Raw genomic sequence first — 12474 nt, 5'->3', positions numbered from 1 at the left:
ATATGGTCTCCCTCTTCAAGAGGGACTGATTGAGCTGTATGGAAGTCAAAGCCCACCCACTGAATACATATAAGGAGAACCATATGTGGGGGATGAATTAGGTAAACTGCACAACATTTTTATTAGATACAATTTCACTTGCCTTGTGGATGGACTGCAAGGTGACACTTTAAAAATAAACGTTGAGCCTCGGGAAGAAAAAGTCCTCTGAGGGTAAATCTGTGAAACATGGACTTACTAAACCAAACGAACAATAAACTGTTATGTTTTGTACTTGTATTAGATTGACCAAAATGTGATAAAAATAAGCATCATGTCAATCATCCTACCGGCCTGCATTAGAGCCGACTGTACCTCTAATTGAGCACATTAATGACAGTCAACGTCGCAAATATAACACTTAACTAGCAGTGTGCCTTTACAGTAACTGGCCTATTAAACTCCACTAAGACTGAGAGCAAATGTTTAGTTTCACAGTTTATAAGTATGTTTGTGTAAAATCCAAATTGTATTCCATGGACCGACCACATTAGATTTTCACTCAATTTCAAGTGTCCTGAGTCAGAACACTTGTTTAGAAAATGATTAGCTACTCAAAATACTTTAAATACACAATAAATTATACTCTTTATGGGAAGTGTTCTTCAAGGCTGGGAAGCCTTTAAGAGGTTTAAGAGCCATTGCCATTAGAAAATACACTGTTGAAAATAAGAAGTGGAGTTTTTATTTTTGGTTGCCCATACATAATAAGTAAAACGTACTTTTTCCTTTCAATATTTCTTAACTATTTTTGTTGCATGCTTTGCTTTCACATACTTAGAAACTTAAACTGTGAATTATCTTGATTTACTTCTTTAAAGACTAGTTTAAAGACTATTTAACATGCATGACTGAGGCATCATTCCTCTGAATGTGGGCTTTAATCATTATCGGATAAAGAAAACAGACTACAAAATATTGCGTCCTCTGTGATCTGTGAGGACATCTCTAGAGAAGCCTCCAGCACGAACACCACACAGTCGGTGGTCTGACAAGATGGACGGCTTGTTACTTTTTGTAAGCACATGGTTTCCTTTTTGCTTTTTGTTTTGTAGTATTTGTCAACATATTTCCTGCTGGTGATGGTTTAGATTAGATTAAAAAAAGGCGACTTTTGAGAGCCAGCCAGCTTCGGCCTGCTAAGAGCTTCAAGATGATCTCTCCTCACTGAATGTATCACGTTCGCTGAACAAAAGAACATGTTCTTAACAGCCGCTCATGTGGACGTGTCTGTTTTCTCAATCAGCTTATGGGAATAAACATGTTTGTGGTGGAAAAAATAAACATCTTAATTCAGCAATGGAAACACATCCTGACATTATGTGACTGTGTTTATGTAAAGCCAACCGTATGTTATGAAATATACTATAAACCTGAGAGCGTGATTAATGAATAATTCAAAAGAATCCCTTCACATAAACTGTGATGAGTTCTGACCTTTTTCCAGCATGTTTCAGAAGTGGAAGTGCCGATCTGATGAATGTCAAGGCACCTCTGACTCACTGGGAGCCTGTTTTTTGACCACACGGGTCTCAAAGGAGAAGGGGCCACTATATTTATCTGCCCTGAGTATGGCAATTGTTACCCTTTCCTTTCATGTGGTCAGGAGGTCGCTGACGAGAGGGCTGTGTAGTTATGGAGAACTTAAATAGGAGCTCATTCATAGCAGCTCCTGCGTAGCAGAAAAGGAAGAAATGTAGCTATATTGGAAAGAATCCATAATATTAAACAGTAGATGGGATTGTGAAGTGCTAGGAGTAATCATGCCAGGCAACAGGCCGCAGGAATGCAAATCACCCCTCAAGCCAAGAGTTAAGTTAGCAGGTGGCCTCTTCTATTCAGTGAATGTCAACACTCCTTTTAGATGGAGCCCACATAACATCTGGGCCGGCCAGCCACTGCTTTTAATTAAGTGAAATACAGTCACTCAATGTTCTGCCATTTCAGAGGAAAAAAATGTTATAAAAGTGGGAGGGTAGGGGGAGAAAAAGTGCAACAGTACATATCCTGTGTTCAGTTAAGGTCAACACAGTTGTGTAAATAATTATTAATCCTTAACCTAATCCCTAGATTTCCAAGACCATTGAACATCCCCGTGTAACCAGAGGGCTTCTCTGGAAATAGCTAATTTGCTCGCACATTTCTGGAAATTTCTGCTTATCCTGAATGAGGAGGGAATGCGGCAACACTCGCTCAGTTTAGTTTATGGTCACCACTTTGTTTCCAGGGGTGAATCTTAGCTCTGAGCAGATGGCAACAACCAAAATATCAGTATATACAGAATGCAGGCAAGCAGACGTGTGGCATGCAAATCACACTAATCATGTGATGGATGGTATCTTTTCCCATAATCAGGAAGGGATTACTTACAAAATGATATACCACACTCTGCTTGCAGCCTCATGATAATCACCCTTTTTGGTCTGTCTAGGTCACAGCGCTGAAAGCAATGTACCACCAGCAATACCACTCCTCAAGAGCATGTCAACAGGCCTCATGGGTGGACCCCTAGTTTATATCCTACTTGTCAAACATTTGTAAATCTGAGACGGTAGTCTGGCAACAGTGTGTAAAACATCCGCAGAACTCCAAACAGAAATACAAAAGGACAAGTTGAATTTGAAAAGGCTGGAGGACTTGCAGCTGGAGCAGAGGGGGAAAAAGCCCCAAGATTAAATGCATAACTGCATATAGTTTAGGGTGATAGATGGAGCAAGAGAAGCTGTGAGGTCAAGTAAAGGCAAAGCAAAAGATGAGAGTTTTCAAGTGGTACATTTATTAAAATACACAACACTCTACATTAAGATATACTTTCCCCAAACATAAGATAGAATTAGTTTACAGCTAGTCCACAGAGGAATGAGAAAACAGTGTTTATGAGAGATTTTTACATAACCATTGTTTAAAAAATGACATAATGTGTAAAGCATTCACAAGTGAACACTCAACATTATGAGCGTTTCATTCCAGACTGACATAATCCCCGTCTGTGAACACACTCTCTTATGAAAAACAACAAAAAAAAGCTGGCTTGGAAAAGGCGAAACAGTATCAGTGCTGAAAGACAGTGGTGGCTTGAGAATAGCTTTGGGCAGTTTGGTTTGCATTAGAGAACACTCACTACTTTTTCGTCCTAGTCCTCCAATTTGATTTACAATTTTTCCAACAGCCTGTTGAGGTTGTGATGTTAATCATGGCATCGTGGTGTGGTCTCCGTTGTTGGTCAAATGAACTTGTGACGCTACATTATTCTGTGAGCGTCATTATAAATTGTGGGTCCATAATGACACTAAGAGACGAAATTAACATTGAAGAAAAACACCAAATACTGAGATCCATGTATAATTCCAGCTCAGTGAGTATTTATAGCACAAACATATTGTAAAAAGGGAAAAAAACGAGCAGAGGGGGAGGCGAGCTTATGCATCATGATGACTCCAGTGAATAGTTAACTCATAAAGGTTATCATACAGACGTAAATAAGAGGGAGTATATGCCAACGGACACAAAAGTTAACTGATAACTGACGTAAAATCAACATTTTGTCCTAATCATTTAAATATCACAATATTCAGTGCTATTTTAGAAAAAGAAAAGAAAATAAATTAGGTAATACAACTTTATATACATAATACTGTACATCACATCACACCTGCAGCAGATGTGTTTTCCAGCGATTCCCATACCAGATCACATAAATTAAAAATGAAAGTTAGCCCGGCATTAATGGCAACCACAAGACCTAACTACCATATTTCTGTATTTCTTGAGGATAACGTTTGAGCTGTCATCAAAGTAAAGCACTGATATTGCGTTGAGCTTGGTCGGGGCACAGCATGGCTTTGGCACGTTGTCAGGAAACATTAAATGGACCTATAAATGAGAGCATGAAGTAGGTTTAAAAGAGGCGCAACTGAAGAGCTTCAAAAGAATAATAACTGCTGAGAACATTATGGTAGCTTATAACGTGATTTTTATTGCTCTACGCAATGCAATGCGCTCTAAAGAATACTCACCAGCGTTTGCACTATTGCATGATTTGTTGCATTCATGTGTGCGTTGAGTGGAAAAGAGCATTCCCCATCACAGTAAAAAGCAGCATAGCCCTCAGGTGCGATGATCCAATCCTAGACATAAAATGATGAGCTTTCTTTATTTAGAACACCTGATAATGTCAAACTAAAAGGTATGGTTCATTGTGTTACTGTCATTTGTTAATGATATGAATGTTTTGTGATGTGAAATATTTGTTTATTACCTGCCAGCCCAAATCTCGAAAACTGACGTAAAGTTCATGCTTCTTGCAGGCTTGCTTCTGTTCACTTGTGTTGTAATCTGATAAAAGGAATGCAAATAAAAGACTATTATTGATAACAAAAAGTAATGACTGTTAATATTGTTTTATGTCTTAACTGTAGGAAGGTTAGCACAACAGGGGCATTGCATTCTATAAAGCTTCTGAACAAATGCACTAGAAATACTTATATGCAGTCCTTAAATACAGACTTTTGGAAGTACACAATATCATCCTACAGTTGGGCTCTGTCAATCACTACATTTGAGTGATACATTTGAAATAAAATAGGTGTTTTCTTTCCCACATCTGTGTGCAGTCTGGCCAGTAATTGTAGAGATATCTTGCTGCTGGAAATTAAATTGGCGAGTCTGACAAATGGATGGACAGTCTGATGGAAAGATGGCCAGGCCGTTAGCCAGGCAAAAGGATGTCATTAAAATCTAATCAAGAGATCAGATGTGTATTGGATAAAAGTGCACATACCTCCGGTTTTTGGTGCCCTAGATGATTCTTGTTGATTAGTAGATTTATTGCGATTGTGGTTCTTTTTTTTACCACCAGCAGCTCTGACAGAGCGAAGCAGCACCCCACTGGCCTTGAAGAAAGCAACCAGGAAAGGCTGTTTGGACTGGGGCCCATTCCTCCCAATTATTCCGGCAGATTTTATGTTGATACTTCGACCTTTAGCAAACAGAAGATAAATATACAGTTCAATACATTTTTATGACTGCCTTTAAGGTTAGTCTAGTATCTTTACGAGTACTTGGTCCAGCCATTGATCTGTTTTATGGCCATTTATTAGTAGTAAATATAAAATAATCCACAGATTGTCAAATGTACAAGTCACATTTGTCTATATTGCCTTAAACTGTCTTAGCTTCCTGACCTTTTCTATATCCCAAAAGTAAAACAAATTGATAGAAAGAAAAACGGAACTTCACTTGCCATCTCCAGTCTCCACACAGAGCTGCAGGCCTAGGTTCTGCTGTGGGTTCATCACCCAGTGGTTACTGGTGGTCGTGATGTCGAACACTAACCAGCCTCCATCAGATGCCTGGACCCTTTTGGAGTCGAGCAAGAACGTCTCTGCATCGCTGAAGGTAAGAAAAAACAATGAGACGAACATCTGCGTTAAATAAGCCGCAGTCAAAGTGATGCACACACAAAAACCGACACACTGTATGTCTTCTAATTGTTTCAAATACATCACAATCCACTGAAAACGTATTTAGTCTCTGTGGATTTGTTGGATTTCAAGATTGCTACTCCTGCGGTCACTTTACCGCTGCATTTTAAACTAATTATTAAACCTCAGTGCCTGCTACAGTCTGGAGAAAATAAAAACATGTGCACGTTAATGTTGCATAGCTTTAATGGAACACAAAAAGGAAACCATGTGCTTCTTTGAGAACATAGAAACTGTGTCCAAGAGGTTGTTACCAGTTGGACTGGAACAAATAAACGAGGTATCCCTGACTGAACACAAATGGATGCTTTAGCCCAAACTCTGAAGCATATGCCAAAAATACGAGTGCTTTTTATTACAGTTTTATTGTAGTTTCTTTATCTCTTCATCCTTTTGAAACATTATTGAAAACTTGTGATTTTATGTGAAAGAGTAATTTGGTCATTTTTGTGTGCCTTTGCACTGGAGATAAAAAGAAAGCAGTGCGGCTATTATTGAAGGAGCTGAGACTTGTAATAAACTGCAGAGTTGTGTGGTCTAGCGTGATCTGATGGGCAAAATATTTTAAAAGTTAGGAATTATGTATATCTGCCCTTGTGGATTTTTAACACACGGCATCAATAAACCCGGAGTTGAAAAAGCCCCGCTTCGCAATTTGCATTGGGTTCCTTTCAAGTGGCAGATCGGATAAGGCAGCGCCTGTTTAGTTTTTGCGGTCACACGGAATTATTCATGTGTTTATTACAGGTGTAATAAAACTCAAACCTCATGTTGAATTCCACATGAGGTCAGTCGTTATGATTGACATAATGGTGAACTTCCTCTTTGAAACGTACAGTATTAAGCTCATATCCTGTGATAATTTAGTTTGTGGAGGTAAGAATTCACAATTCCCAGAGCCATATCCAAGAGGAAAATGCTTATCCTGCGCCTTCATCTGTGATTACTGGATCGACTGTTCCACAGAGAGTAAGTTAAAGTGAGTGGATACCAGAAATAGAAGTAACTCTTTTTTTTTTAGTCGGTCTCCTGCAAATTATGTTCATGTGCCACTTTTCTCTATTAGCAATTTATGTTCAGTTAGCAAAGTTCAGTTGCAGTGCAGAACGTAGTGTGACGCTGATATAGTGGAAGGAGGTCAGGGTGGTGCGTATAGTTGTCTTGATTTTAAAGGTGCCCTGTGGAGTTTTTGACCACTAGTACTGTAGATATACGAAGCAATATGTTTTTAAGAGGTCCTCGTTTTGTTCCGTTCTTATGCTCAAGGACGCTGGTTTCCCCGATCGACAGTGGCAATAAAGTAACAACATATTTTGTGAAGAAACCTGCTTGCAAGCAAACATGGATGTAAACACTGTAAATTCACACAAAAATGTCTCCGTAAATGTTTTAAAGGCAAGGAAATGCATTCAACACGTTCATTAGATCTTAAAGTCAGTATCTTAAACCATTACGATGCCCCAACAAAGGGGTTTTATTTAGCTACTTAAACCTACTAACATACTTGTGTTGTTGTTCAAGTGGATTTTATAGAAATAACAACTTAAAACATTTGGCAGTGATTCATTTGTGTTGAAAGAAGAAGAGTAAGCTTACAAACAAAGAGTGCTCATATATTATGATTTTAATTGGCTTTCTAAGTTGAGGAAAAACTTGAGCAAAGTGGTTGTCTTAAAATCACAGACTCCAATATTGTTTCTAAGATTTCATGCACTGGGAAATAGTTGTTCTTCTTTGTGAACACTAACTCAAACACACGATTCCCCATTAAAACGTTTTTGAAAACCTAGACTGAGCAGTCTTTCCCTTTAAGATGGCAGAGTCCATTGACTTGGACCTTTTCAAAGCCCAGGAGGCCCATATCTCCCCTTCAATCACCCACACACATTTTTGGCAAGCAAATGTGGGCCCACTTTTAAGTACACCCTTGTGTATTCAGCTATGTCATGGCTTAAACTTCCGGAATATTGTTAAGACAGGCAGGTGGTGGGCATAACAGTGACCACGGGAGCACCCGCGGGAGCCCCTTCCCCCCTATTGTGGGCCCTCATAGGGTTCATCTGGGACCCGGCCAGCTTGGCAGGCAACACAAGACGAGTGATAACTGATGGACCTTCCAAGCTTCATAAGTGGCCAACTTGCTAATGGACTTCTCTTTATCCGAGAACTATATTTGTAAGGCAGACATGGTGCGAATGAAGGAGAACAGAGTTGGAGATAGAAGGGCGTTCTGTGCGAGTGGAAAGTTTGAACTGGTGCAAGACACTAGCTGTTGAACCATTTGCCTTTTTAACTGTGAAATAAGATAACTGCATGGGGTCAAACTACTTATCGGGCTCCTGTCAGAGTGCTACTGGACTAAAATGTCTGATTAGAAAGCAGCATTTCAATGTTTTAGCTGATAGAGGTAGAGCTAATTGAACTACTTAATATATTGTTGGCAGTTTAATCTGTAATTCTGCATTGCTTTTTGTAAGATGGTCATATTTTTGGTACGTAAAATCTCAAAAACTTCTACTTCTGTAAAAAATACAATACAATACTAAAAAGCAAGTACCTCAAAATTGTACTTAAGTACAGTACTTGAGTAACTCTACTTAGTTACTATCCACCACTGCTTTCAATGTTTGCTTTTGAGTGATCGGGTGCTTACTTGTTTTGATATTCCTTGATGACTTGATATATGGTAACCTTCAGAGTAACATTGTCGTAGCGGGCATGGCTGCGGTCCTTATAGATCCGAAACTCTGCAGCAGTCACCGCCTCTCCCTCCGGGATCTGAGTCAGATCAAAACGGAATTCCTTGTAGTGTCTTCGTTGGTGAGAAAAATCTTTATCTTTCTCCACTGGGAAAGAAAATATTTTATGATAAATTTCATTTTTACTGGCAGCAAAGCTCACGCTGATAAAAACAATATGACTTCAACTCCTGAACCTCTGCATGCGTTGCTCTAAAGAGAAAATATGCCAGCGTTAATTCACAGAAAAAGAGTAATTTATCACATCTTCTTTTACATTCCAGGTCCAATCCAAACATTTTGACTACCAACAAAAGCACTTTCCAGTTCATTAAATCAGTCAACTGAATACAGGTAGCAGTTCCCAGACAGGCCCTCTACTGTGTGCCTAACTGCATTCTCTGGCCATGATGAATGGGCTGTCAGTTAAGAAAAACAGGCTGATTTCAATTAAAGACACTTTCGTCTGCTCCTCATGTGAGAGAAAAGACAGGATTCTTCAATGTCATGTCAGCGTCTACTCTGACCTCATTTCTGACCTCATACTGACCTCCTGTAGGTTTCATACAATGTGCTAGGAGTGTTTAATGACCCTTAACCTGTAAAACGAAATATTTCGAATATAATGAGTAACATAAGATGCTTTTTTTTTATGTTTAAAAACTTGTAACATATTTTTCTATTTTGCAGCACAGAAATAAATGGGCAGCTGGAATTTGTCAAGAAGCTGCATCTATTTTCGTAGATAAAATAAAGCCCGTCAATGTAATGACTCTAATAATCAAAGAGTCTCAGTGTATCAACAATATGAATATGCTGACAAAAGATACTTTGATGCCACGGACTGTTTCACACCCCTGCCTAGTAGCAGAAAAGTGGCATGTGGCTGAGGTCAGGGGATTTTCTGACACCCGTAGGGATATCATGCAGTGCATTTCCCTGATATTTTATCGAGAGAGGACGCCTGTGGTTACTTAGCACAAACAGGTCAGAGGTCAGGTCTGACTTTTACCCACTGAGCGTGTTCCATTATATTAGCCACAGGCAGTAATCTGAAGCAGAGTTGCCACAGAGAGCATTTAAGTTTAAAATGAAGATTGAATAATAATGACTTCACTCTCTGGTAAGGTAGAGCCTTGAGCATTCTTGATGTGTTGCATATTAATTGGATTCTACTTGTGCTACCAGGGCAGTATCCATATTGTGTTGTAATAAATTTGTGTGTTTTATCTTCACTCCACTTTCTCATGTATGTGCATTTTCAATAGCTGACTATTTATACACTGAAAGTTCAAATGGTTCCAGTAAGCATATTAAACTGCATGAAATGCCACATAGACGTTTCTAAAACAGTTGAGGTCAGTAGCTATATTTGAGTGTACTGTATTAAAGACAGAGCCCCATTGAACACTTCACTGACAGTCCCCAGAACGAGAGCAGAGCTTTCAAGGCTGACAGTGTACATGCCCTGGTATAGTGGTAAGTGGAAACAGATGGGCTTAGGCCAAGGTGAGGGATTATACTTCCAGACAACTCTACACAAATTCACTTTTGCATGTTTTGTTCGATAATAAAGAAAATAAATTCCAACATTATCTAAAGATTATATGGTAAATTTGATTATCTTTCATTCGGGTTTCTGTATATTGTAATATTAATTTACTTAACTTTCCATGTTCATTAAAGAACGATAAATGCTACAAATATGACTAGACTAATGCTTTATCTAAGTGACAGAAACTCGTGAAATAAAGGCATCAGTCAATATCACTCCCATTTTAACAACAGGAAATAATTTAGACCAATTTTCTCAAGGTCAGACAGTCATCTGATAAGGTGCTGTGAACTGCTGGGTTAAGGGTCGCTGCTACTGAACAAACACAATCATTATACAGATCAGCTGCCTTTTAATAGAAAGCAGCACAAATTGGCAAAAGGTCAAAATGTTGGGCCTAATTCTGTTAAAGACTAAATATTTCACAAAAGACTAAAGCAACTGAACTGATGTCTGACTGTACATGTTGACATTTAGATGTAGACAATAGAGATACAAAACAGCCGATGAATGATATGAGTGAGAGGAACTTAACTAAGATGTATAGTTATTTATAGGACAACATAGCTCAGGTTATTTAAGCAAAAAATCTAAATAATTATTTTAAGGAATTAAGATAGACCTAAGTCTTTGTTTAAATAGTGAGTTCATGCTGCAGTCTACATTGCATTGGACACATGTTGCACTTAATGTAAAACCCCCCAAAATGGTTTTCATCCAAGATTAAGTGCATTCAGATAATTTCCTTATTACAGCTTATAATACCCTTGGAGGGAATTAAGATGAAGAGAAGTTGGAGATGTAGTTTTTGAATACTTTGAGTTTTCTCTAAATAATATTGAAACGCGGCCTTCATTCTAATTCCGATTTATATTTATTTAATAAATCCTGGTGCGAAATGATCCCACTTAAATGCCACTTACCTAAATTGACAAAACTCATGACCATGTCGGCATCATTGAGAAAGTTGGTGTCCTGCGCTGTGGTGAGTGCGGGGCTGTGGCCCAACAGCGGGGCCGCGCGGTAAGGCTGTGCCACACGAGAGTACCCGGCATGCTGGGGGCTATAGTAAGCTTTCCTGGAGTGCCCTTGAGCCTTGGCACTGAAGCTCTTCCCGGCGCCCAGCTGCTGCATCCCCTCCTCCTCCTCCACGGCCATGGCGTTGTACAGGTCGAGCATGAACAGCGGCGCGGAGGACGCCTGCTTCCCGGGAGAGAAGGGCCTCGGACGGTGAGGCAAGCCCAGGATGGAGAGGATCTCTCTCTGGATCTCCCTGCGTTCGTGATTGCGCAACCTCCTGTAAATAAAACTGGAGTGCACATGGTTGTCACCTAAGCCGCAATGAGCGCAGGACAGAAAACTCAAGCAGCTCCACGCGAGTCCAAGTACAGCACGGCTCAGAGGTGTAAGCGCTGTCATCTTGACAAATACAGTTCACTTTGGGATGTGAAGTTGAACTACATCGCACTCCGTGAGAAAAATAAAATAAGTTATATCTCTGCAAACAAGGGTTCATAGACTTCCCATATTAGACAGAGGCACCACAACTTTCACGGTGGTAACTGAGAAGGCTTTCTTTTTTTTTCTTTTTTTTTTTTTTTACCAGTCAGCCCTTCTACAAGTGAGGTATCAGCTTGCAGAAAAGTCGCCGCTCCTGTCCAGTGCGCAAGCTTCCTCCAGCTGTATTTACTCCTCCAGGGTCCATCCAAAGCCTCTGCCACACCAAGTATTTATGGAGTTATGACCCCGTCCCTCACCTTACTCCTCTGTGATGCAGAAACACGTAGGTACGCCCATAACGTCGAGGGATAACCCGGAATTTCCAGTGGATGAAATGTGTGAAAATGTGTCAAAAAAAAAATGAACTGAGAGGAGCTAGACTCGTGCTCCCACTCGCATTTTTCTTTTTCTTTTCCCCCCTCACCCCTTGAGAGAGTGCGTTGGGGCTAGTTGCCCTCTGAGTCCATCCCACACTCGACTTTTGTTTTTGCATCCACCTCTAGCGGCGGCAATAAACTTCAGGCCAGTCCCATGATGAATGTGGCTGCTCAGGAGTGTAAAAGGAGACACTTGAAATCCGAGAGCCCGTCTTAACGAGTGAAAGAATAATGACAGAGCCTTTTAATCACCTCAACTTATTGAAGTCCACGTGTTTTAGGGCTCCAGCTGCAGTCACCACCAGGATCCTGTTTTTATACTGCATGAGCTTATGACCCACTGGGACGCTATATAATATTATTTTATTAAATGCACCAACAAACAAGTGGGCCAACTTCTAATGTGCACTAAAAAGGATCCCATGTAGGAACAGATCATGGAGATCAAAATAACGCAAAAAAATACAACAAAATTCAATATCAATAGCCTCAGACTCTACAGTCTACAATGATTTCCATCTTCATAATTATGAAAAAAATACCCAAAACAGTAGTATAGAAAAGTATAAGTTAAGTTGACACAAGGAGCCCACAAGGTACCGTTCTCAGAGGAGCACTATGTAAACCACATGTTGAAGGTAGATTGCTGGGATAATTAAAAACATAAATACTCAGAGGTTTCCATGTGATGGGTGGCTGCTGTCCAAAATGAAAAAAGGAAGAGTCTCTTTCAGGTAGTACAACTCCTCGATATGCTGGGATGTTACCACATAGCGCCATCT

At 39.8% G+C, this 12474-nt stretch overlaps 1 protein-coding gene across 1 annotated transcript; it reads right to left on the bottom strand.

The window, feature by feature from the left end:
• Nucleotides 1–3762: 3762 nt before the first annotated feature.
• On the bottom strand, nt 3763–11234 carry bmp5 (bone morphogenetic protein 5; the record flags this gene model as incomplete). Its single annotated transcript, XM_079168407.1, has 7 exons — nt 3763–3912; nt 4056–4166; nt 4298–4374; nt 4820–5017; nt 5282–5430; nt 8176–8368; nt 10739–11234. The coding sequence occupies 7 exons, from the start codon at nt 11232–11234 to the stop codon at nt 3763–3765; spliced, it is 1374 nt and encodes a 457-aa protein (XP_079024533.1).
• Between the last annotated feature and the right edge of the window lie 1240 nt (nt 11235–12474).

The sequence above is a fragment of the Pholis gunnellus genome (assembly GCF_910591455.1).
Source record: "Pholis gunnellus genome assembly, chromosome: 11".
In the NCBI taxonomy this organism is placed as follows: Eukaryota; Metazoa; Chordata; class Actinopteri; order Perciformes; family Pholidae; genus Pholis; species Pholis gunnellus.
This window is presented reverse-complemented; position numbering and strand designations above follow the sequence as displayed.